A 27,332-nucleotide genomic window follows, 5' to 3' on the forward strand; every position below is an offset into this window, starting at 1 on the left:
AAGCTTGTTGGCAATGCTCGTCATATTGAATTCACTCTTTATAGATTTATAATTTGGGAGTTAGAAAATTTAACTTCATTTACTTGATAATAAAATGATCGTAAAATGTGCCTAAAGCAGCTTATTTTAGAGTTATGACGTTATTAAAGAAAAAAAATCTCAAGTTGTAGATAATTAATCTCTTCTGAATTCATTAGTTTATACCTCAAACAGAGATTTTATTGTGCTATAAAATGTTTACTTGAGCTTCCAGAGCTGTAAAAGTCCCTGCAACATTTAAATCAATTAAAGTACTCACACTCTCTATTAAAGTACTCACACTTACAACATTTAAATCAATTACAAAACATAAAACACATGTTTGACTCGTAGGTTAATTAGGTTTGCATAACCTAAGATCAAGGAGCCGATCTATGGTTAATACACGAGTTTATTTATTTTAAATTTAGCTACGAATATGCTAATCCGACCAGCTACATAGCCCTGTAACTCCTAGATTCTACTAAACCGAAAGGACAAGTTTTTACGAACTAGCTCACAAATTTCTAAGAATATGCTAATCCCACCAGCTTGGAGGATTAGGCTTTTTTGATATCTTTGGATGGTTGTATTTTCCCATAACGGGTGGAATTAATATAATTCAACAACATGTGAGCTGATGTTGCTGGAATGAACAACCCCAACACCCTATTCTTTAAGTTACCAAATCCCTCGAAGTAATCCCAAGAACACTTGACCAGTGGGATCATTAAACTTCTTATAAACTCCCACAATGCAGCCAAGAACTGCGGTATCAGATAAATTGGCCAGTAGTAGTTATTGTTTGGCTGCTCCTCCAGAAACTGCGCACAAAACATGAGTTCGTTACACAACAGTTAAAAGTTAGCTGGGTGGAATCACAAAGTCTAGTTTCTAAATTTCAATTTTTATAAATGAGAAATCATTTCATTGAGAGTGCATGTGGGAAACATACCAAAGAAGAAGGCTATATAAAAGCGCTCCAATTTAACAAAATGGTAGGTAAATTATAATTACAAAAAGGATGGGATTTTGAGGACCAAGTTGATGCCAAGACTTTAATATCCTCTAAAGTTGAGCAGAAGAGCGAGATTTGTCCAAAAAAGATTGTTTGTTTCTTTCCAACCAAACACGTAGTCCAAAGAGCAGCACCAATATATACCATTTTTCCAATTAGAATGGATCTACTGCTTTCAGATGGAGGGTAGAGAGTCTCGGTGAGGAAAAACTCAATACGCTCAAAAAGAGCAGAGAAAAGATTGAAAGAGGAAAAGAGATTATTCCACAACGTAGTTGTGAAAGAGCAATGGAGCAGCAAACGATCTAATGTTTAGTCCGAGCAATGGCACAAAACGCACCAGTTTGGATTGATATCTAAAATTTCAATTTTAAAATGTCTAATAAATCCTTAAACTTTCAATTTTGTGTCCGATAAATCTCTAAACTTTTAGTGTTTTAGCATAGGTCTCTTAACTTCGGGTTATGAATTTTTTGAAATGTCGATGACTTATTAGACACAAAATTCAAAATTTAAGAATCTACTGAACACAAAATTAGTACCTTGCCATTGTAGCAGCAGTCAAAGTAGACGCATCCGCCGAAATGTTTGTAGCTACAGAAAAAATCACCGCAATTGAAAGGAATTCTGGACACCAAGTCAAATGAGTAAACGTATCTATAATATTTGAAGTCATATTTTTTGGTAGTGTTTTCCATGAACTGAGCAAACTTGGGATCGCCAACTCTGGGTTGGCCGAAGGTGTAGACAGCCTGCAGCTTCTCCAGCACATCGGACTCATTGTGGTAGGCGAGGATGGTGACGAAGAGGACTGCGAGGGCTCCGCCCAAGCTGTGGCCCGTGAAGATGAACCTCGCGTTATCGTTGGATTTGGCAATGTCTCTAAGTTGTTGACGGAGAGTGTAATATGCGAAATCGCTGTTAGGTTTAGGGAGTTCGTCGGGCCAGTGAAAGGCTTCCTGTAGGCCGAGTGCTTGCATGAAGCCCATGTGGATCCTGCCGACGCCAGGGATACTGCACCAGGAGAAGTTCACATCTACGGCACAATCACAGCACTGGGAGGTGCCTTTGAATGCCAATATTATGACGTTTGGGTCTGTTGATGTTGTCTGAAACATAAAAGCGCAAGTCCTAGCTTTCTCTATGAATCCTGAACAAGTGAGAATGAGAACCATTTTACTGAAGGTTGAAATTATAAAATAAGAGAATCAAAGCTTCTACAATTATTTTCAGCTTGTAAAAATAAAATTTTTGTTTTGTCATTATATTATTATTCAAAAAAGGGCAGATGGAAAAGTTAAGATATTAAAACTAATGAAATGGTACTTCCTTTTCTTTTTTCGAAAAAGTGACACCATTTCATTAAGAGGTAGGTGAGAAACATACATAAAAAAGGAAGAACTAGACTGTCCAATTACAAAAAATGGTAACTATAGAGTAATTACAAAAAAAATTTGATTTGGAAGACTAAGATGAGGTAGTTATATTGATGTCCCCCAAAATGAAGCCTTAGACCTAATAATCTCCGAAGAAATGGTAATTCCGTTTCAAAAAAAAGATAATAAAAGTAAAAGAGAGAAAATGCTAGACAAAGTCGGTGGCTATATATAAGGAGTTGGAGTACTACATAATGCATAAAAAGGCGAGATTTTTAAAATTGATTTTTTAAATAATTAAAAATTAAAAGTACAATAAATGTGAGGACGGAGGATTTAACCTCTAACCTATAACAAAAAAAAAGTGTCTAACCATTGGATTATGTTTAATATTTCGATTAAGTGAAGTATATTGTCATTTTTAGTTATGCTGGGTCAGATATGAAGTATATTGTAAACGACTTATGTTATTTTTCTTTTTCAATTTTTTTTTAAATGGTAGTCAATTTTATTTGATCACTCCCCCGAGAATATTAAAAACTGAGTGTGTCATCAAGATCAACTATATATATTTTATCCAAATCATACAATTCTCTCCATTACACTCACAAATCACAATTAATAGGCAGTTTTAGGATACAATACTGCAAAAATAACGGCTAACAAATAATTATTAATACAGCAGATTGAAATCTTAAGTAAATCAGTAAGTATATCATGATAAACTACTAAATCAGTGATAACCCATCAATCAATACGGAGATATATGGCCAACATTAGCTGGATAATTGGCATCTAGTTAATTGAATTTTTTTTTTAAATCGATATTTCAATTAATCATTAATTTATTTTAATCCATCGCAGTATCATAATATATTATTTATCCAACGTAATTAATAGCTCAAGATAAGCTAGACAGATCATTAAGACCATTAATTATACAAATTTGTTATGATTATGACCATTTAATTAGAGGTCAAAGCCTCATTGTCCTCAAAATCTTCTCTTTTTTAACTACTATATGTCAACAATTTCTTTAAACTAGAGTGTCTTCTATAAGTCCTAACGTACTTTTGAATAAAATGAATTCTTAAAAAAATTAAAAAATAGAAGTCAAAGCAATTTGCGTATGGCTCAAATAGTCAAACGAGTTTAAATGCCTACCTTTTACTAAAAGATAGTGAATTTGAATCTCCACCCCATTCAAAAAAAAAAAAAAAATCTTACCATTCCGAAATTTGTAAGTGTTTATTAGATTCATCTGCATCGAAAAGAATGATATAATCAGTCATTGCCATCTCCAAATAAGCCAAGGTAGAAAGCCTGTGTAAACTCTTACTAACTTGTATGTAGTCAAGTATTTATTCCAATTTAAACCTCTAAAACGTTTAATCAATCAAATTAAATTCTAGACTTAAATAAATATTGCAATTTTACCTTCTCTGTACCTTTTACTCTATCGTCCACTCTTCCACGAAGGAGAAGAAGAGAAAAAAAAAACATAAAAATAGATGAAACCTTGCCAATTTTAACAAAAATGAAGAACATAAAATTAAGTTTAAATGAACAAATTATTTGTCCTCCTATTTAAAGTACTTGCACAATGACATAATATTGTCCTCGTACCAAAGATAATTGTCCTTATCTAATATTCGTGAGATTTTGTTTGCACTCCTTACAAACCCAACAAATATCTTTTCTATAATTCTTCAAACAAAATCCTACCGTAATTTATTAGATATATTAGTTATGTTAAACGGCTGTTTGTTATTGTAAACTATTTTGGTTAGAATGATATGTTAGTTAGAGGATGTTAAGTCAGGTTTAATCACAGTTTACTTCATACTGTATTTGTCTTTAGAGAGAAATAGAATGCTTTTCTAAACTCAAATGGAGTAATACAATAGCTCTGCTTCTCTCACTTCTTAGCTGGTTCTTTGTACGATATCAGATCAAGAAATTTTGTATTCAAACCTTATTTAATATTGACTAGTTTAGCCTTATGCAAATTTTCAAGTCTACGAGTGGGGTGAGTGTTTAATTAAATTTACGGTAACAGATTTTTTTTCCTTTCCCGGAGATGCATAACACTGTTAGAAAACCCCAGAACCATTGTATATGGATGTTTTACCTTCCAGCAGCCTTCGACAACAGTCTGGACAATGTTGGGTTGAGGTGAATAATCTGTGTACGCCAACTGCGAAGCCATAACTGTTAGGGCGCTGTAATATTTGAAATTGTCTTCAGGTAATTTTACGTTCTTCTCCCCACCTATTTTCCAATCTCTACAGTTCACTTTCGGTGCATAAGGTTTATAAGACACCGCCCAAAGCTTTCCTGCATGAGTGTTGCACGTGACTATCAATCTTCGTGAAATTACATCTCAAAATCAATTAGCATTAGAGCAGTCCATGTCTCTTATTTCTTCAATGTGAGTTTTTTAACATGTCCCTTCGAGATGGTGGTTCTTTTGGACTCACCAATCTTAGTCTGGATCCCATTTTTTTGTCAGATCTTTGTTTGAACTTGTTTAGATTCTAATACCACAGCAATATTCATGGATAGTATTCCATCTCAAAATTATGTAGCTAATGAATATTGAAATGATATCAAAGCTCAAACTAACATCTCATTCAAAATAGGATCTGACTAAGATTGGTAAATTCAAAGACATATCTTTAAGGAACAGGTTATAGATTATAAATAATGAGTTCATTGTTAAAACCAATTCAAATTTTTTTCTGTGAGGTATAGATTTCGCAATCCTAAATAAGGCACTTGAGAAATAAAGAGATCTAAGAAAATATTGCAAAATTACAACAACATGATTAAAGCACCGAAGCAGACAAACAACATAGAAAACACTATACATCAGTATTGAAAAAAGAAAAAAAAAAAACAACCATCCAATTATGCAGTCCTTTCATTTCAATCAAATGTAATTGCTTTTTAGAATTGAGAGGAAAAAAACAGTTAATAGGATGTAAAATTTTCATGCCTCGCATCAACTTGAACTTCTTGGCCAGGTTGGAGATGGCGAGAACGAGCTTCTGGAACAAAATGGAGACGAAGATAATGAGTCGGCTTTGTATGCTTCTGTAAGAGTTTTCTTTGGCGGCGGGGCAATCGACCAGCTTTCTGATCTTTCTGAAACCGAATGGAAGTATGAAGAGAAACAGATCCAGCAGAGTTGCTTCCTCCGGCTTCAGTATCAGATAATCATCACTAAATTGGTGATCTTCGGAACCCATTTCTTTATTATCCCACCCAAAAATACAACAAAACCCAACAGCGGTTTAGAATTTTTGTTGACCAAATTAGATGTTTCGTCCTTCATTTTTATAGGCACACAATGGAGTTGGAGTTTGATCTAGGCTAGCCCTTTTCGGTAATTTTTCCATTATTTCTACTTGATACATGTTTGGTAGTATGCAGACCCAACAGCTGGTCTTGCCACACTACACACAGATCCGAAAATATCTAGTAAGAATATGGTTACTTCTTACTTCTTTCCTTGCCACAGTATTCGATCCACCAACATTAAAAAATAACTTGGTGTAAATAAAGAAAGTATGATATTCTCATTGGTATTCTTGTAGTACTGAACATTATCTCTCATGGATACATTAGGTTTATGGTATATTTTGAACGAGTCAAGATTGGCAGCAATCTTCTTCTTACGGAGCTATTAAAGCTAGCTATGCAAAGGCTTGCACGCTGTGTACAAACATTTCGATGCTGAAGTCAATCGCTGATTTAGATAAGTCAGTTTCAAACAAAATTGTATACTTGACTATAAGAGTGAATGCGTATTTATAAGAGTAATGGGAGGAGACCATTCTATTATTACAACACAGGATGTTGTTACACGGTACTGTTTCGTCTCATAGTTCAATACCTACACCTGGTAACAATAGGAGTGCAGCCTACATAGATCAACATGTATTAATTCTACGGCTAATAGTCAGGTATCGAGCTACGAAGCTCATTACTATGGGTAGGAGATGAATGAGGATCATATTTTACCTTTCAACATACATCACAAGAGAGATGTTGGGGTATTTTGGTCATTTTTTCACTTACTTCACTTTAATAAATGATACTCTTTTTGATAATTTTTTTTTTATGTCAGAGAGAAATCCAGAAAGTCTTGAGAGATAGAGAAACATGTTAGATGGGAAAAATTAGATTGAGAGAGAAGAAAAAGAGAGAAATATTGGAGAAAAACAAGTTTGATTAGAGTCGGTGAAAATATGTTAGGGAAAGAATACAAATAAGTCAACGAGGGGAAGTTTCTGTGCATCCCATTAAATTATTAACGAAAACTATATTAGGAAATACGATAAGAATAAACATAAGACAATTTATTGCATCCCGTTAAATCATCAACGAAAAAACATTAAAGAAAACAATCTTTAAATATACTAGGAATCAATTACTTACTTAGCCGTTAGCACAAAAATATTTAGTAATTAACTTAAATAGAATTGAAGTGGATATCTTTGACCAAAAAGTTAGAAATAATTCGACTCTCTGTCCTTGCTTTTAAAAAAATTTCAAATGAGTAATTTCAGTGAAATCCTTCCATTTCTTATTTTAGAGTCATTGATTATGTCTCGACGAAAATCGATCAATTCCGATTTTTTATTTTTCTATTAATTTTTTTGGATGGAAATGTATTGTTGAACTTAAAAAGGAGGAGAAAAAAAACTACAAAGATGTGCTTTTAATCTCGAAGAGTTTGATAGCCAACTAATTTGGTGGCCGACATTTATTAAAAAGGTACAATAGATATGAGAGATTTCAATAATTTCCATCAAGGAGTTGTTTAGAAAAATATACATTAATATATTGAACAGTTGATTTGTATTATTTTAAGTAGGTGGGAACGAAACATTTTAGTCAAGTGTGAATGAGATGTCTCTTGAACATTGGAAAGAGAGGAAGAAACCAGTTCCACAATCAAAGGGAGAAGGAACTCAAAATTAAAGAGAGAGAATTAATGTATAAAGGGTCCACAAATTAAAGAGACTAGAGGAAGTAGATAAGTAGGTATACGAAAGAAACCATCCTAATTAAATTTGAAAGGGAAAGGGAATGGGATTAGAGGAATTAAAAATATGAGTCTTCCCTTCCTTTTTTTTTTTTTGAAAATAAAAATTGTAAGCAAATTAACAAATGTAATCTGACCAAATAATTATTGAAGGATGCCTTAACAATTAAGAACTTTTTTTTTGTCCGAAAATTTTTGTGGTATGTTTTCACATTTTTTAAAAATATATATTTTTTTAGTCAAATTTAAAAAACAAAAACAAGGTTTTGAGAACGTTTTTCTCTAATTTTAAAATTTAGCTTAGATTTTGAAAACGTTTCCTAAACTGTAGATAGCAAAACAAATAATTACACAAGTGAAAGTAGTGTTTACAATTTTTCCTCAACCTCGACCTCAATTATCAAAATTGGAGAATGAAATATGGACGGAGATAAAAAATTTCTACGAATATGAGAATGGGAGAGCATGTCCGACTCTAGTCCCATCTCATTGTGCTATCTACTTATACCTTTTTTTTTTTCCGGTCTAGCATATATTTGTTTACTCTCTAAATAGAAAATAAAAAATAGTTATCAAATTGTGTGGTTAAATAAACCTCTCCCTTAATAATTGCAATCCAACAACACTAACAACCAAAATATAATTGTACAAGAAGTTAAACATGTGTGGACTTTGTGCTAAAACAAAAATGTGGACTGTGTGAACCCTTTACTATTGTATCATATGCCACGTGCACTTTTCCTTTTCTTTTTCCACAGGATAGCATATGACATAGAACCAAATAATAGACTAATATCTTAACAGTCTTTACCTTTCTTTTATTTTTTTGAGTTCAAGAATGGTATAACGGGATTAAATTATTGACTTTTGAGATAAACTCAAAAGGATAATCTTTACCTAAATATTTGAATTATTATTTTAAAATTATTCTTGTACCCAATATTTTGAAGAATAAATAGGTGGATTGTGACGAAATACAACCCATATTTCATTCTATTTAAATTATTCTTATTGGTAAATTTGTCACATTCGGGTGGTATCTAATAAACTTAATAATATAATACTTTGATTGAGTTAGTCTTTTTTTTTTTCTGATATCCGTAAGTGTCCGAACCAGCTTGCACGCTAAATGGTCATCATCGAGTTTAAACTCATTCACTCTTAATTAACCCCATTAACTTCTTTGGATCAATAAGCCACCCATAATGGTAATCTGAATTATTGATTATTTATTTTCAAATCATAAGAAAAGAAATGTATTTTTAGAGATTCATATTTCTTTCACTTTGTTTTCTTATTCTAGAAAAAAGTAGATTGGAATCGAGAAAATGGTGTTATATTTATTAAAAGAAAAATTTCAGGTCACAATGATTTCGATAAACAGCTCTTTTAGGGCCTTAATAAAATGAAAATTTTATACAAAATTTGCCCTTTCGGGTTCAGCTTACTACTGTCTTTGGTTGTTAACGTTCATTTGTTCTGTAGTTTTTAGGTGTTGTTTGGTGGGCCATGTTTTTAGGCCTTCTTTATGACTATTTGGACTTCTTTCGTTTTGGGCTTAGTTTAAGTGTTCCTTAGGCCATGTATTTACGCTCTCTTTAGAGAATTTGGATTAGGTATCCTTACTTAACCCTTCATTAGAATTTACTGTAGGTGTCTTATTTGTCCCCCCAATTAAAATGGTCAAATGATCCTTCATAATGAAAAGATCTATTTGTATTTTTTTAATTGTTTTACCGGTTTTATTTTTACTTTTTTACTTTTCTATTTGATTATTATTTTTAAAATTAAAATATTCTAACTTCCATTATCTCCTAAATTCAAACTTAATTTTGTTTTGTTACTATATTATCTCTCATTGATTCTACTCTTTTTCTTACCCCTCTATAGATTTTGGAGTTCGTGTGCATGGAGACAAAACTCTTTGAATCTAAGGAAACAATACACAGAGAGATGATTCAACAAAGGGAGAGAGATGAAACTTAAGGTATCGAGCTAGGGAAAAAGAACGGTGGTCGGGTCCCATGGCTGGTTGCAAGTAGGGCAACGGGTGGCAAATGGTGAAGAAGAGAGAGGCGAGCCAAAAATATGCTTGAGTTTCCACGGATTGGAGATATAGTATTTTATATTTTTGTATTAATTGTTCCAACTACTTTTGATATGTCATATTAATTCGTTGCTCACCTTATTTATTCACCTTGTATTATAGTATTTGTTCACCGTTTTTTTTTCATTGCTTGATTTTTAGTATCTCTATTTCTAATTACATTAATGTTGATTTTTTAGTATCATTTTCAATCATGATTTTATTGTGATATTTTGTTGTTTAAATTTTGTTTTATTCTTTACCTTCTAAAAAATTGGTTGGAAAAATATTTGAATCCAAAAGTATAGATAGGATTCTATTAAAGAAAATATAGGTAAGATTCTACGATAAAAAAAGGAAAAAAAAAATATAGGCAGGATTCCCTATTAAAAAGAAAAAAAAAACTACATTCCTTGCAAAATCATTTTAGGATTCTTTTACTCGTTGAAAAAAGAAATTTACATCTAAATAAGTCGATCTTTTTTTCCATAATAAAATTCAACCTTAAACTTGAAGGAATATGGTAATCTTTAGCTATAGTTAGACTCTTTACCTTACCTCTAATTAAAAAAAAAAATGTAACAATCTCTTAAAACTTCCTAATTTTAACGAAGGGAAAACTTAAAATTACTTAGATTAAGCCTAAAAATTACATAGATCAAAAGTTTAAATGTAAAATTGAATAAACTTTATAAAAATTACTTACAATTTTTGAATTGATTTTTATCTAAAGACATGTTTGAGAGTGATCATTGATTTGGTAAATGTGATCTAATTACAATTAATTTATGTTTGATCTGAAGTGAATTTCACATAATTAGCAGTGATTTAATCACCTATCGAGTATCAACTGATATTGTTTAAAAATTACTTTAAAATTAATTTTTTTTGTTTATTTGACGAAATCACTCCCAAGCATCAACACGGTTGATGGGATGCGGCGGGCGGAAATTTTTATAATTTTTATATTTTGCAGATTGATTTGGGTGAGCGTGAGTGTCTAGATTGAGTTAACTTGGTGGGTGGAAAGACAAAACGACGTCATCGCCGTTGCCAAATCGCAAACGGGGTGTCAGATTTTCACGTGTATTTTCCCTCCACCGCCTGTGCACACTGATACCCTCACCCACGGTTGACGCTTGCACTTACACACCCACTGCTTCGTCTTCAGTTTACATTTAAATTAGGATCCTAGTCTCATGGAACGTTGTGTTTTATGAATTTATTTTGATTTTGAACCTAAACAACTTGGTAGGAACCTTAAAGAGCACCAAGTGTAATAGTAATATAATTAACGATGGCCGTGCCGCCGTGGACCGTCGATAGCGAGAGAAGTAGAAATTTCAGGTTGGGTTTCAGATTTCAGAGATCAGAGCGGCGGGCGCAGCAATATATAGTTGTTTTAATTAGTTTTTACTTCTTCCGTAGTACCAACCAAGTGCTCCTGGCCACCAAAACAGACAAAAACGTACACTTACTGTTCGCTGATATATACTTCTGTCCGCCTCCTAAAGCTTAAAATTCCCATAAAACATTTATTTCTCGACGCTTCCCACCTTGTTCTCTTCACATATTTCTTCCAAAACACAGTCTTTTAAGACTTCAGAAATATTATTAATTAAATTACTCATAATATCGACATCGAAATAATAGATATAGACTACTTTTCTCAATGGACTACTTCTCTCGTATCGATTGATTTTGAGAAAGAACCCATACCGTAATTAATTTCAAATTTCTATCTATCTAGAGATCCTGCATTTGTGAAAGGCCTAATAATAATTTGTAATAAACATATGCGGCCTCTCTTGATCAATTGGTTTTGAGATTCAGCGGATGAATATTAATACGACGGTATTTAGGTTTAGCGTTATTACCTACCATAGCACAGAGATATTTTGTTGAGAGCTAGGAATGGGCTGCTGGGGGGATTCCACTACTTTTTGCTGTGAAGATATTTTCTTGTGTCTGATTCTGGGCTACAACACACAACAAGAACACCAGATGATGGGCTAATTACAGAAGCATGCATGCAATTTAAAGTTTGTTTTTGAAATGACTATGCAGTTAGCTGATGACGCAGATGAATTGGGTTGGATTTTGTTTTTGAAATTACCCCAAATTCATGCTATTGAACTTTATTAAACTAATTTTGATGGGAGAGTAATGGGAAATTATTAAGCATCTCCGAATTGGTGGAGGTTGTGAGGCATTATAGGGGATGGTTTAGGCACAGGAAGAGGAACATAGCTTCCAGTAGACATTTCCAAAGGAAAGGGAGTGATCGGGGAGTTGGCGGCAGTGGCAGCTCTCTGAAGCGACTTCACTTGGGTCTTCAAAAATTTAACGTAATGAATGGCCTCGTCCAACATTGAAGCCGTGTCCATTTTGGTACCGCCGGGGACCAGTCTCTGAAGTATCCTAATTCTCTCGCTAATTCTCTCTCTCCTATGCCGAGCCGCTACGCTTTGTGGGTCCGTCGAGATCTTCACGTTCCTCCTTTTTGGCGCCTTCACCGATTCCGGGTCTATGTGGATCGGTTGCATCACCGCCATTCGGAATATCATTTCCCTCATCGCCGCCACCGAGCTCTGCTTCTGCGACGCCTCTTCTTCGCCGCTGTTGGGGACTCGACCCAAACCCATCGGCGATGCTGATTCTGCGCCTTGTAGAACGTTTCCAAGGCAATGTGGGTCGCTGCTGCTGATGTTGCTGCTCGTGCTGAAATCGGACGGCGGGGAGAGGTCGTTATAAGAGCTGCAAAATTGTGGGATTTTTTCCATCTGCTGCATCATCATGATTATCTCCATCTGATCCTCCGATTTTAGCTGCTCATGATCATTTTCCATAGATTATTATTAAGATGTTTGTGCGATGTGAAGCAAAGAAATTGCACTGGGCCGTAAGAAAATAGAGAGAGAGAGAGAGAGAGAGAGAGAGAGAGGAATAAAACTAAAAATATAGAGAACACGCTATCAAGTGGAGGCAACTCCATATATAATATAACAAGTGGTTGAATAGTATATAGCTATTTTTGTTAAATTTTATTTTGATAAATAAAATTAAAAAGGAAAAAATTGCTTTTTTTGGCATCGGGCTTTTCCTTCTTTATTCCGAAACAAATTAAAGTGTGTATGAATTGGAAACGATAAATAATGAAAAGGACTTGGGTGTTTGTGATTATTGGTACCGGAAGAAAGATGATGAAATTGATCGTGGCCGTTGAAATTGAGGGGGAGGGGGTACAGGATAAGGGGGAAGATTGAGATTGATGGGCCATGGTTGGATTAAAATATTGTTACAACATCTTATCTTGGGGCACAACGGGAGAGATATCGGAATTGTTTATCAAAATCTTGCACCACATCGATCCAAGAGTATTGTCAGATGAGTGTGGGCCCCGCCCACTGTTCCAGGGCGGACCAAAATGGCCTTTTTCTTTCCCCCTCTTTTCCTAGTGCATGAATGCTACTTCGGTTTCTTGGGTCCGAAAATTTTTGTGCAGCAATTGTTAAGTGCAGTACAAACCCAACTTTGAGAGCCAAAAAAGTTCGAACAGCCCCCCCCCCCCCCACATGACCACAGTTGTCAGAAATCTCAAGTTCAAAGTTTTCTTCGCTTGGCGGTGAGGAGCTGGAGCCGTCCGATTCTCTAGATCTATGGTATATAACAGAGAACAATTATCTCATTAGTATGAGATCTTTTTTTGTGAAACTAAAAGCAAGGCGACTATATTCAAAACAGGTAATATCATATCATTGTGGAGTTATTCGAGATACTTAGGGTACCATAGCCATGGTCTAAATCTAACTGTGTCGATAAAACCTTTGGGTGACAAATAAAAAAGTGTTGAGCTTTGGAAGATATAATCATGGTGTAATCTGTTGGTGTGCTCTATAAAAGTGTGGTGGAAGTCTTGGATAAGAGCAAACTCTCGTTCTGGTCCGAGAATAGACGAATGAGTGACTATTTGAAGGGAGGCTCCCGAAGTATTTAGAGTGAAACTAAAAATAAAGTCGTAAAGACTATGTCTAAAATGCATAATATTATACTATCATAGAGATATTTGGAATACCGTGGTCTCTAACATCTCCAACGACGAAGACGTGGCAAGAACCGAGAGGGAGATGGGGCAGACAACTAGTTATACGTCATGGTTTGAAGCTGTATAGGAAGGTGGTGCAATGCAATGAGGTGAAATTTCTCACTGATAACGTTTGGAACGCTGTTCGAGGCAGATCAGGATCAGGTTCTAAAGCTACGGTCCTCTGATTTATGTAGAAGTATTGCCAACTAACTCTTTAAAAAAGGGGCAAAAAGATAAACGAAATTCTTTGTAAAATATTGGACTTTTGGGGGCTAGAATGAATGCCTAGTGGAAATTCACTTGCACTTGCTGCTGCCGCTGCCATGAAGTAGAAGTAGTAGTAAACGGCAATCTGAGTAGGAATATGGAAACGTTGGCAGGTCGTTTTTCCTTAACATTTGAGAGGGTAAAAATGTTGGTAAACGTAAATCATCATAAGCCGACACGTACCAGAAACAAATATGGTGGGTACCATTTTCAGCTCATAATGGAAACGATGGAGACACCAAGGCTTGCAACAACTTCCATTTGCTTGTCGTTTTTAATTTCTCAATTTCCAATATTATTCTCATAAAAACATAAATTTTTGAAAAATGTTACCAAGTTCAAGGTCTTTGTTTGGTGGGCAGACCAAAGCTAGGTAAAGGAAATAAATTATAATATCATTTTATAAAGGCAAGCGGAGCAATGTGAATAAAGAGTTATGTTCTCAGCAGAAGAGGTTCGTTTAGATAAAAAGATCCCAAATTGTAGAGAGAGAGAGAGAGAGAGAGAACCTTGTTTTTGAGCTTTTCCTTTCGCTGCATGCTTACACCACCTTATCTTTTCTTCCCCACTCACCACATTAATAGTTCCTGTTTATGTGATATATTAAAATAATAAGAAAAACCCACAAATTTATAACCAAATCAGAGATATCAGGAGCATCTCCATGTCTATGCCACTTGATTTGTTTGGGCACCTCACTTCTTCAAATGGCACACGGCAGCCTCCACAAGCTGCGCTTTTCTCGGCTGTTGGCTCATTTCTGTTCCTTTTCTCTACGCCGGAGTGGGAAAATATTTGGCTGTTTTTTGGAGCTCGCAAATGATGTAAAATGGTTGCCCCAAAATCAACACCTCTAGTACATCCAAGCAGTATCAAACACCACATGACCAAACAAAATTCTTATAAATTCAGGGTACCCGCAATGTACCACCATGTACACATCTAATCCCACAAAAAAGGCTCTGCAAATTAAATCGATCAACAATGGCCTCCTAATTCTGTCGAATACTGTTTGTTGATACTGTTCTGACTTTGGTGACAGGGTACGTACATATAACTTTACAATTTCTACCACACGAGATGAGACAAAACAAAATTCCAAAAATAAAATAGAATAGCAGATGGAGAAACTTAAAGCTTGCCGTGTATTTTGCTGCACTGACACTACCCTGATCGTGCGAAATAATAGCAATGCTCACGTGGAATTGCCATCAATATTTAACGTTTGATCGACATCCAGAAGCTCGTTTACACAAAATTGATGTAAATTGTCGTACATTTTTCTCCAGTGCTTAGCATTTTCATGGATTTTCCATAATCGCGCTTTAGTCTTTCCAACTCCACTCCTGTGGCAGCAGAACCCTGTTGCTGAAGTAGAGAAACCACATGTTAATAGAAGTTTTAGAGATGTGTAGAAGAACATATGTTATCACAAAATGTTATGTATGCCAGAACAATAAGGAATACAGCATATTATTAACATTATTGAGTAGTTAGCGAGAATTTGGTTCTCCATCAAGTGACAAGTAGGTGTGCGAGGGTAAGTATTAATATTCATGCATTCCATCTCAAAACCAATTAACAATGAGGGGAGTAACCCATGTCTATCATAAATTTATGTAAGATCTCTTCTTTATCAATATAGGATCCTTAACCGGAAGAATCCATAAATTCTTCTGATAGACCAATGATAACGCTGGTGTCTTCATCCTCGTCCTTCAAATTTTCAAAATTTGCAAAGGCGGGAGATAATAGTGAGCGATGCTTTCTCAAGGATCCTTGAGATGTATAATAATTTATCTGCGATTTAGGGAGAAGCTGTTCTCTAACGATAAGTATATTATTTACAAGGCCTGCACAACAGTATGGATCACCGGTGCATTTGCATTCAGATAATGAAATAAAAATTCAAGTCATGGACATAGTAATCAAAAGCTGAATACAGTAGCTAGGAAACGTTTATCATGCAGTGTCAGCAACAGCTCTTTTTTAGCACACGTAAGGAGTTCTCAACTTGCTAATCATTGAACAAGAGAAAGGCTTTATACTCGCAGTAGTTTCAAAACAAATGCTAATCAAATAGGATCTCTTTAACTGTCTCAGGAATTTTCGGAGGGAACAGTGACACTGTTGAGTATAGAAAAAAATTCTCAAATTTTTCTTCAATGACCATCAATGTCAAGCCCACAAATTTTAGTAGCTCAACACGTCTAGTTATCATTTAGATCATAATAAAGCACACTTACACCATTTGTTTTTAAATTTGTGTTTGCACTTGGAGTAATTGTGTTTGTAGATGTTTCATATGTCCCACATTGCTATTAAAAATATTAAAATCTACGGATCAGGGCAATTCACCAAAGGCAAAGTTTATGGACTTAACTAGCACATGGAAATAAATTAAAATCCAGCTGAGAGATTCCAAAACTGATTAATTCGATATTCTAAGATCCATAAAGAAACCCACATATACGAGATGGTAGGAACACCCTCCTCAAAACTATGGTTTCACACAGCCAAATCATCATAAAATTATTTATATTATTATCAACATAGAAATCCTTTAGAGTGACAAACCTTACAAGTCTGATCCACGGAGGAAAAGATTATAATAGCATTGGATCCTCCTCCAAAACCTACAACAACAATATCAGTAATAGGCAGATTGTGCTGGGTGAAACTATGTTCATATAAATGTTTTGCTTCCCTTTGCCAGCCGTCATCAAATACCCTGTTATACACATGGTCGTAAGAATAATTTCAATTAGTGACAATAAACTCTAAACAAATACACATGACGGAAGGATGAAATTTTTACGTTATAAGAGGCCAAATTCTAACACAGCCATCTTCAGAACCGGAAATTAAAAGGGAGTCATCTTCAGAGAATACCAGGCAAGTAACTGCCCTATAATGAGCATGCCATTTCTTAATTAGCAGTCTACCCGCTCAAAACCTGCAGCAATGAGCATGCTAGATAATAACACATACAAGACCATGTGAAGGGGTAGCACAAGACTTGTACTCGATGGAGGACGAAGCAACCACTAGCACCATTCTCAATTACAATACACACGTCCTGTTTTCGAACGATGGAATTAGGGAATTAGGTCAATGTTTAATTGTTGCTAAGCCCAACGGAGAAAAGTCATAGTGGGCCTGGCAAGGCTTAGCACGCATTTGGGCTCATAGCCCAATCGTACCCATATCTGCGGCCCGTGTTGGGCTGGATGACGGATGTCAACTTAATTTAGTAAAAAGGTATTTATAATATGTAAAAAGGAAAAGTATTTACAAAGTAATTAGGAAGGAAAACGAAGATATGATTGGCGAGTGGAGTTCACGTTTCGTATCCTTTTCGACCCCAAATTGTAGAGTAGACCTCAATGGTAAGAGAAATCGCAAAAAAGGCTAAAAATAACAAATCAGTATCTTCTTTGATACCATACCACTCAATTAATCCAACCCTATACATATAAAGGAAAACAATATTAAATGTCAATAAAGTTGATTCAAACAAAGCAGACATACATCTCTTTACTAAAAGAAAATTTGATTTAAAAAGGGCCAAGAAAAGAGATTCATTTCATCTTTTCCTTTTTTTTTTGCTTTAGAGCTTCCAAGAATCATCCCTCCCGTCCCGTCCCCGTGGCCATGGGGGAGTGGGTTGAATACGGCTGTTTCGCAAAACCAAAAATCAAATCTACAAAACCAACTCAGTTCTTTAAAGCATCTTTAATGGATGGAGGTTCCACAACTGCGTCGTTTTAGGCTCCACGTGCGAGGCCCCAACTGAGAAAAGACAACGCTTGGAGAACCAACCGTAGACAAAGGTATCATACCATACGAGGGTTTTGTGTTGTGTCTTTTTTTATTATAATACAACTGTGCTTTGCTTTTGAATTTATGTATGAGAGAGGAAATCATTGCACGACAAAGATTTCCTAAGCCCTACAATATTCCAAACTTTTATCACCCTTTCAACTACACCACTGTATCTGTTACGGTATGTAAATAAAAATAATAATAATAAAACATGGATCTTTCTTCAAAACTTTGCGTTTCACTTTCACAGCTGGATCTCTCTTTTTTTTTTTTCTGTCTTGAAAATTAAATGCTCCGCATGAAACACACACAATATTTATGGAACTAGAAAGGAAATAGAGCCCTCAAGTTACAGATTGGCCTGGCGTGGTCAAACTTTTCGGATATGAGAGAAAATTATTTATTATATATAAACAAATATATATATATAAATATTTTTTTACCTGTAATGGAGTTTCTGCAGAAAGAGACAAAAGGGAAACCATAAAAGAGACTGGCATTTCGGCAAAGGGGGTTGGTTTATCTACCAGTCAATCATCACTCTCGCTGGTCCGAAGCAACCACCCACAAAACCTCTATTTGTAGGCCAAAAAGGACACTTCAAAACCCTAGCCTTTTCAACCCATTCATCTCATACCTTTAAGTAGGAAAACGCAGAGGTTTTAATTTTCTGGGGTCGTTCAAAATCTTTTTAAATTTTGGATAATAATATGGATGTGTGTTGGGGAATCATATCATTGTTTAATTAGGCTTCTTCCATTGAAACCAGAGATAGAGAGAGAGATTGATTAGTATACGGCCAACATGAATCAAATGATATGATAGCCTTCTTTCTGATAAATCATATAAAAAATTTTGGGCCCTGACAAATATTTAACTATGATAACTACAATGGTGAGTGCAATTATTAATAATATTGGAGTCGAAGAACAAACTGTCCTTTTTTTTCTTTCCTTTCCTTTCTTTTCTCTTCTTCCTTCGTGTCAGCAGCTTATTTAATTCACTGTCTTTCTGATCTGATACAAATATTTGAAAATTTTTTGCCCTTCTTTGTGAAGAACTGAAAGGAAAAAACTTCCATTTCAGGAACCCCTTTTGTACTGGCCACATTATAACTCACTCCCTTCACTCATCACTATCCCCACATTAATGCTACTGAAATATTCCAGGTCAAACCCATTGAAACTAAAAAAAAAAAAATGGAATCTGGGAGAAGGAAACGAGAAGAAAAGGATCATATGAGAGAGATATATAAAAAAAGATGGAATTTAATTGGAACAAATAATGGAAAGGGAAAAAGAAAAAAGGAAAACCCTTTAGAGAATTAGAAGTAAAAGATAGTCATTTTTTAAAACTCCTGTTTCTTCTTCTCTACAACCAGAGAGAGAGAGAGAGAGAGAGGCCACTGCAACAATAATGGTCATGGGGAACAGAGACTCAATACCGTCACTGAGGGTTATATACATTAAAAAAGGAAAAAAAGAAAAGAAAAAAAAACTTACACTATCATCACAAACAACCATACGCACGCACACATATTCAATGATGTGAATAATGCACTGGGAAGGGAAGGATCTCTGAGATTTGTAAGAAGTAAAAATGGGAAGACTAATTTTTTTCTTTTTTTAATAAATAAGTTTTTTTTTTTGGGGTGAAAAGGGAATTGGATTAAAAACTAACATGCGGAAGGAGGCATGAGATTGAGCCCTAAATCATCTTTCTCCAACACCAATCGAGCCTTGTTGTTGTCTTTGCCGCCGATTTGAATATTAGAATTGGAACTATATTCCGGGTGCAGCCTTTTCTTCGATTGAAGCGGGACCCCGAATAGCTTGGTTTTGCAGGTGGGCGCCGCCGGCGGTTCGTCGAGAATGGTCACGAAGCTGCTTCTGGAGGGGGCGTTGTTGTTATTTGGAGCGGTTGGAAAATGGGCGTGACCGGAAACCGGCGGCTTTGGGTTGGTGGGGTGGAACCCGAGAAGGTGGCTCGGAGGAGGCCGCGCCGGAAAGCCGTCGGAGAGTAATGAGGTGGTGGAGTATTGGTATGAGTTGCTCGGAGCCACGGGCTTGACGTGGTTCTGAACGAAATAGATGATGTCGTTGTAGAGCTTTTTCATGTGGGCGAGTTCCGACATCAGCATGTTGTTACTCCGCCTCAGCCGCTCGTTGTCCTCCGACAGCGCGGTTACTGAGTTGTTGTTGTTATTGTTGTTGTTATTGCCACCGCCTGTCGGGGAGGAGAGCGGCGGCGAGTCACACCAATTGGGTTGGTCGTCTGACTCGGACGGCGAGATGCTGAGTCGGCCGGGGAAGTGGTAGTAACTCGGAGCGTTGATGCCGAGTGGAGAATGGTGGTGGTGTTGGTTGACGGTGAGTTGTGGCGGCTGAGCTGTTTTCCGTCTATGGATCTCGCATAATAAATGTTTCTCTCCTTTCCTGAAGAACTCGTTGGCGAACTCCCACCTGTCCGGCACAATTTTTCTAAAACCCTAATTACCCAAAAAAAAAAAAAAGAATCAATTTTTGTTATGAAATTACAAAGAAGGGTTTTGTTAAATTGTGGATAATTGATTTGTGCTTACATAGGTGTTGAGCTGGCGGACGAAGCTGGAGAAGTTGTTGTGCTTGAAGTAATTAGGGAGGAGATCTCTGGCGAATTCAGGAGGGCGCCAAACGACGAAAGTGGTGTCGTCTTCGCCCCATGAGACGATGTGGTCAGTGGTGGGATCGTCGACGAGCTGGTAAGTTTTAGTGAGGAATGGGGCGGGGATTGCCTTGTGGGAGTCTAGGGACAGTAGAACCCCTTCGCAGTTATCGAGCATTAGAGCCATTTCAATGGCTGAATCTGAATGAAGCAGCAGCCACAGAGAAAGAGAAAGAGAAAGAGAAAGGAACAGTCTTTTTGGGGAGCTGCAGATGAGATAGAGATAGAGATAGCGAGTGAGACTCTGGTGGATAAAATGTTTAAGAGAGAGAAGCAATAAAAGAAAGCAAAAACAAAGGAAAAGCAAGTGTGTCGTGTCGTGCAGTTAGTTTTTCTTTTTATATTAAAAAAAGGTTTGGTTTTTGGGTCCTCGGTTTTGTGGTGAGAGAGAATATGTGTCTGTCTGTCTAGGACTGTGAAATAAGGGCCTTTCAAGACAAACCCGTGACATGTCCATCTCTCTTTCTTTTTTTTCTCTCTCTCTCTTTCACTACTGACATCCATCCCTCGCGCACCCACTTAAAAATCACCACAAGAGGTTATATATGGTGCAGTGGTGCAGCCTGTGCGTTTGAGAATTGACTATGCCAACCGTCAATTTTACGGTCAAACCAAAAACTTTTTTTACCATTTAATTTAACTACTCTTGTTTGTTTTTTCATTTTCTACTGTCAACCCTTTTACTTATTCTTGAATCTTCTCAAAGCCCCTTTTTGGTTTTGGCAGTCCCTTCTGTAATTTTCGATAGAAAAAGGAAAAAGAACTCAAATTTGAACACTCCCTCGCAATGACCTTAAAGCAAAAAAATGGAATGTTTCATCAAACCAGATCTCGTCAAGATCAGAAAGAAAAAAAAAGTGGTGTGCATGATATAAGATGCCCCAAAATCCTTCCCTCTACAAAAAGAACATAACCCCCCAAACAAACAAACAAACATGAAACATGGCGTTTGAATTTGATCACTATTATTATTACACACAGAGACACACAAACACAGGCTTTTGTTTTTACGTGGACTCTTAGTTTGGGTTTGCAGCATAATAAATGCTGACAACTAAGCAAATTAAAACACTGTCTTTTCCTGAAACAGAGATACATAAATGAAAAATGAAAAAGAGGGGAAGTGAAAGGGGCATTTGGGTAAAAAGAGAAGTGGTAAAAAGTTGAGATGTTTTTCCCGAGGTGTAGTGTAGTTTTGTGGATTTGTAGGTTAGCTTTTGTTGTTTAATATATAAGAGCACCAAATTGTGTCGAAATTCGAATCCCCATCATTTTCTACTACACACCTCTCTGCCAGATATAAGGTAAAGCATACATCGAACTACGTGATGGGACTTAAAGCCTGCTTTCTTCGTCACCACATTTCCTTCTCTTTCTATTTTACCATATGTTCTCCTTCTTCTTCTCCTTCTTCTTCTTCTTCTTCTCCTTCTTTCTTCTTCTTCTTCTTCTTCTTCTTCTTCCCTCTTTCTCTTAATATTCCAAATTTCAATACTCACTCACTACATTACAATTTACAATGCCCTCTCCCCTTTCTTTTCCTTTTTTCTTTCTTTTTTTTTTTTGGTTTGATGACGTGTCCAGGTGATTGAATTATTGGCCTCAAAAGTTTCCATAAATAAACTCTTTTTTCCTTTCTCTCCCTTTTATTTTTTACAGCTTTCCTTTTCTTTGTAGTCACCCAAGAAATGAGAATCTCTCCTCCTCCCTCCATTATAATTAACAATCATCTCGCTTCCTCTCTCTCCTTCTCTCTTTTTTTTTTTCTTTTTGGGGGAAAAATAAAGTTTTGAATTTTGCAGCTGATATGATGACAAATTGAAATTGAGAAAAAATGGGAATTTTATTTATATAGCAAAGGCAAACTCTACAAAATGGGGGAAAGATTTTCTTGAAGGCCAGGGCGGGTCACCCATATCTACTAATACAGGTGTCATGATTTGAACAATAATATTGTGTGGAAACTTTTTGCAATGAGTGGGTTTAGAATTAGAACATATGTGCATATATATATATTAAAGTTGAGGAATCCCATATGTAAAAAAAATTAACAATAATATAGTATAATTGAGATAAAATGTTATCCAAATAGTAATTAATAAATTAACTTAGCTTTTTAAAAGAGGTGATGTTTGAAACTAATTTTAAAAGGTTTTAATTCAATAGCGCAACCAATATTTGTAGGGTCCAAACCAAGCACTATATATATGTAGGTAAGAAAATGATGAGTAATTATTTCCAAATAGATTTGCAGCTGATTATTTCTATGATGCAAGCCCACTTCCATTTCTCATTATTGGGGAAAACCAGAAAGAAAAAACAGAATCATTAATCGCTTTTCACTTTTTAAAATTTTGTGAAAATGGTGGTGTATACTGTATACTGTATACTTTCAATTTCTTCATCTGAGGAAGAGGGAGCTTGTGTTATGTTGTAATCTTTAATGTAACACAACGCATACTTGGTTTTGGTTTGTTGTTATTTGTTGTGTATTTTGTCCCACTGATGAGTTTGTGCAAAATTTTGTGTGGGGTGTGCAGCGGCTGACACGGAGAAACCCAGTCCCCTCTTGGCTGTTGCTATATGCTAATAATAATACTTAAAAGTAAAAAAGGGGGAAATTAAAAAACTGTTTGGTTTGTGTTTAAATTAAGTTTGTGCAGAGAGTAAGTATGGGTATTCTCGTGATTCTTATTTTGTTGTTTTGCCTTATTAACTATGTTTATCCCCACCACCCTATTCCCCTATTCATCTTACTTGTATCCTTTTGGGAATATTTGTTTTTCCCTTTCTACTTTCTTCCCCCTCGAAAACTCCTACCTTTTAATATTGAGTTCTAGAGTATTGTTTGGGAACACCATATTTATGGGAGAAAAAACTTCACACAAGTACATTATTTTAAAATATTTTCTTTTTTATACGTATCTAAATAGTAAATACCATTATTTTCCTTAAAACTATCTCTAATCAATGTCATCAAAAATATTTTGACTTTGTAACAACCAAAAAAGTGATTTCCCATCCAAACTATTTTACAGAAAAATTCATAATATTTAGTTACGTTGTCAAAAGTAATTCTATAACTAAAAAATAGTTAAACGAAGAAATACTTATAATCCGTTTGGTAACATTCCTATTTTTATTTATTGTTTCATTCTTTTAATAAATAAATGTATAATTACATTTGGTAACTATTCTTGTTTGGTTGAAAATGGTAACAAGAAACCAGAAAAAAAAAACGTTGTCTTTTTCTTAATTTTTATATAATTTTGAGAACATCTCTAAGAATTTCGAAAACAACGACAAATGGAAAATGTTTAACTTAGAAAACATTAAATCTTTTTAATAATATAATTCTCTTATCGATAATATATTACTAATGAGTGTGTATATATACAACAACCAACAAAAAGAGAAAGACAAGAAACATAATTTATTTATAAGAATCGTTTTCAAACTTAATCATTATATTAATAAATATGTATATTAGGGAGAGAAAAAGATTTAAGAAAAAGGATAAGTTTGAGACAGATTAGATGTTGGAGAGAGATGAATTATATGGTAAGAAAGGTGAGATTTTTGTTTCTTACTTCGAAAAATCACTTACCATTTAAAAATGGAAGAAAAAGAAAAACTGAATCAAATCGTCCACCAGTGAAAAGTTAAAAAAAAAATAAGAAAAATGAAATAAATATTAATAAGGATGAAAAATAGATAAAAGCGAGGAGAGAAAAAATTGGAAGAGGGGGATGGTGGGTCCAAGAATCAAAGCATGGAAGATGATCAAGATATCACGATGGGTAAGTAAGAGAAAGCATGATGATTGTTGTTTGAATAATATTAGACAAAAAACTCCTTGTTGAAGAACAAACAATTCAACAATAATAATAAAGATTAAAAAAAAAAAAGGAAAGTAAAATTTGTTTGAAGTTGTCAGCAACTGAGACAGATCCTACCGAGCCCACCACCGATGAGTGGCAATATCACACAAAAAACACATTCTCTCTCATCTCTCTGAATTCTCTCTCTCACTCTCTCTCTCTCTCTCTCTCTCTCTCTATGGTCTTATATTGAGCAGGAAGATTCTATTCTAATTTCTAGAACGCAGTGAAAGTGAACGCAACGCAACGCCACCCTCTCTCACATCACATGACCACCGCCGTTACCTTGCAACTTACAACTTACAATTCAAATTTAATATTATATTAATAAATTCAAAAGCATATATCCTATGCTGTGTTGGAATTTCTAGGAGAGACAGCCTACAGCACAGAGAGAATACGGATAAAAATTACTAAACTTCTTTTTTTTTTTCTTTTTAAATGGACTTGCATGTGTATGTCTGACATCGTAATTAAGGATATAATTGGAGGGTGCTTCCGTCTTTTCCCACCTACCTAAGTTTAACCACTTCCTCCAGATGTTAAGGAAAAAGTCCAATGTTGCATCATTTTACCATGTAAATTAAATGATTAACTCATGAATTGAATGCAGGATTCCATTTTATTAGCTTTTAATTAGTTGATATTAACAATAAATGGATGATGATGATGATCACTAAATCAAAATTTCATAATTCAAAATCTAAAAAACTAGTGGAAGAAATTATATATGGGAGAAGAAAGGGGATTGGAATTGGAGAGAATTTTACATTATATTATATCTGAATCACACATGAAGAAGGGACATTCTGATAATAATTGATGGACAAGAAAAGATGTAAGCTTGACTTACTGGAGCTGTTATGTACCAAAAGCATTGTCCCAATTCTCCACTGTTTTATGGGATTAGACATCTCTATGTCCTAATTCTATAAAACATATTCTTTTCTTTTCCTTTATTTCCTTTCGATATGCAATGAGAACCAAAAATTAAAAAAAAAAAAAAAAAAAAAAAAAGAAGAAGTTGGTATTTTATCCTCATTTATTCTTCACGAATCTATCAAATAAATTCCCATCAATTACGTGTAAAGTCTGGTTTGTCTATGACATATTAACTCACTTAACTTTTTTTCTTTCTTCTTCTTGTGCGTGTTCTGGGGTGTGAGTTCTTAAGTTTTCAACTTTTGGCGATGCATCAAATCAACTGAAAATTCTCTCTGATCAGAAAAAGGAATCATAATTGATACACAATGCATTATTTTGGATTCCCTCGTTGCTGGAATACATCTTGTAGGATGAAGGCTTAAGAAGTAAGGACATTGATTTTGTTATTTATAGTTTCTTAAATCTTGTGTGAGATGCTGTAGTAGTTACATGAGATTATGGAGATGAACACAAATTTTGAGATCTATAATCTCGTCCATTTGGTGTACGTATATTGTTTGTGTGTTGTCGCGGCTCTTATTTATAATAACAATAGTAAATTTCATAAAATTTTTATATCGACAAATAATTTACCATGTTTAATTATGAAGATTTAGAAAAAAAAAAATATATCAAATTTAAAGTTTAATTGTGTGTGATAAGTTAGTCCCATAATATATCGATGAAGAAAAGGTATATAAGTTGCTCGAGATATCATTTTAGAGTTCGAGAAATCTTGGAACATTTTCAAGAGATTAAACTCTTGGGCCTATAGTAAACGTTAATCCGTGATTCAGGAATAAAAATTAGGATATTATTTGTTTGATGTTGTTCAATATAAAAATAAAATAGAATTTTGAAATATTTATAATAAATCCTATCAACTAATAAAAGTTGAATAAATTTTTATTAGAAGAAAAATTATTAATAATATAAATAAATAAAAAAAGAAATGGTAAAAAGGTAAAACAATTATTTAAAAAGTAATGGATTTAATTAATAGATGAGTGTAAAAGTTGTAAAGTAATAATTATAAAAGTATAGGGGGCACCTAATAAGGAATGAAAATGAGATTGATAAGGTTTGATGAGATGACTGAGATTACACGAAATGATTATAAAGTTTGAAAGGCTGGTCCAACCAGCTAATTTCATTCTTGCAATTTAATAAACATTATTAAAGGAAATAAAAATTTTGATTCTCATTCATCGGTTCTCGTTAACAAAGCTTATAGTGAAGGTGTTTAAGAGCAAGCTTGATACGACTTCTTACTAGTAAGAAAACTTTATTATTACCACCATTAAATTACTACAACTAAGAGAAAGAGAGTGAATACAAATTTATATTTTTTTTTAAATAATGAGTTATCAAATATTTAATGGTGGCAAGGAGGAGGTTGCTTTTACTAGTAAGGAGCCAAGTATTTTCCCTTCTAAAATACTTTTTAAAAAAAAAATTAATGTAGAGCTCTTATTTATCTTCTAAATCAATATTATTAAGTAGTAAAGAAAAAAAGTTTGTGTAGTTGAGAAATGTAGCAGGATTGACCATATGGATTAAAGAATGTCTTTAAAGTATATAGTTTTTTTATGGAGGAATTCGTGAGAATATATCTTATAATAATGAAGGTATTTCATTTTCCATGCAAAAGCGTAAGATTCCCCTTAAAAAGATAATAGAAAAAAAAGCAGCTTCCTCCAATTCCAAGACTGATATATCTTTCTCTAATCTAAAGTCCCAATTCAAAAAGGGTCTCCTTAAATCAATGTACATGTTAGACTTGCTAGGCTTCTATTTTTTCCCTATCAATAAAAGAGAATGAATTTTCACCCCACTTTTGAATTACCATCAAAAGCAGAGAAAAATACTAGCTTTGTTTTTCCTTTTCTCCCCTTCAATTTTGTATCTTTATCCCCCAATATTCTCTTCTACTTTCTCTCTACTTTTCTTCTTTCACATTCCCTTTATTAAAGATACAATGCTCAATTTCTAGCTTTAAGAAACTTTACATCATATACATTTACATTTACTTCTGACATGGTACATTCTCTATGATTCTGGTGATTATTAAGGAATTGATATATAATGGGACTC

The 27,332-nt window shown here is 34.6% G+C and overlaps 3 protein-coding genes and 1 non-coding gene across 5 annotated transcripts; all 4 read right to left on the reverse strand.

Moving 5' to 3' along the window:
- Positions 1 to 281: 281 nt before the first annotated feature.
- On the reverse strand, positions 282 to 5,937 carry LOC111005368 (triacylglycerol lipase OBL1). 2 transcript variants are annotated; one of them, XM_088120078.1, is made up of 5 exons: positions 5,411 to 5,937; positions 4,544 to 4,749; positions 3,577 to 3,673; positions 1,579 to 2,186; positions 282 to 842 (listed from the first exon to the last, which is right to left on the reverse strand). In XM_088120078.1, the coding sequence occupies exons 1-5, from the start codon at positions 5,661 to 5,663 to the stop codon at positions 579 to 581; spliced, it is 1,428 nt and encodes a 475-aa protein (XP_087976204.1). In that variant the 5' UTR covers positions 5,664 to 5,937; the 3' UTR covers positions 282 to 578. The 2 variants fall into 2 exon arrangements, with proteins under 2 accessions (XP_087976204.1, XP_022132571.1); XM_022276879.2 differs by having other exon boundaries at positions 3,640 to 3,673; positions 5,411 to 5,930.
- A 5,462-nt stretch (positions 5,938 to 11,399) lies between these two features.
- LOC148208004 (transcription factor HEC1-like) lies at positions 11,400 to 12,528 on the reverse strand. The gene has a single exon (XM_088119966.1). The coding sequence runs from the start codon at positions 12,398 to 12,400 to the stop codon at positions 11,729 to 11,731; it is 672 nt and encodes a 223-aa protein (XP_087976092.1). The 5' UTR covers positions 12,401 to 12,528; the 3' UTR covers positions 11,400 to 11,728.
- A 2,261-nt stretch (positions 12,529 to 14,789) lies between these two features.
- On the reverse strand, positions 14,790 to 16,999 carry LOC111018986 (uncharacterized). Its single transcript, XR_002602498.2, has 3 exons — positions 16,724 to 16,999; positions 16,483 to 16,636; positions 14,790 to 15,273 (listed from the first exon to the last, which is right to left on the reverse strand). It is a non-coding gene; the product is annotated as an uncharacterized LOC111018986 (transcript).
- A 2,055-nt stretch (positions 17,000 to 19,054) lies between these two features.
- On the reverse strand, positions 19,055 to 20,936 carry LOC148208005 (heat stress transcription factor B-4-like). The gene is made up of 2 exons (XM_088119311.1): positions 20,312 to 20,936; positions 19,055 to 20,218 (listed from the first exon to the last, which is right to left on the reverse strand). The coding sequence occupies exons 1-2, from the start codon at positions 20,558 to 20,560 to the stop codon at positions 19,406 to 19,408; spliced, it is 1,062 nt and encodes a 353-aa protein (XP_087975437.1). The 5' UTR covers positions 20,561 to 20,936; the 3' UTR covers positions 19,055 to 19,405.
- Positions 20,937 to 27,332: the final 6,396 nt, after the last annotated feature.

This window comes from Momordica charantia (assembly GCF_013281855.1).
Source record: "Momordica charantia cultivar OHB3-1 chromosome 11 unlocalized genomic scaffold, Mcharantia_2.0 BLBB01000011.1, whole genome shotgun sequence".
In the NCBI taxonomy this organism is placed as follows: domain Eukaryota; kingdom Viridiplantae; phylum Streptophyta; class Magnoliopsida; order Cucurbitales; family Cucurbitaceae; genus Momordica; species Momordica charantia.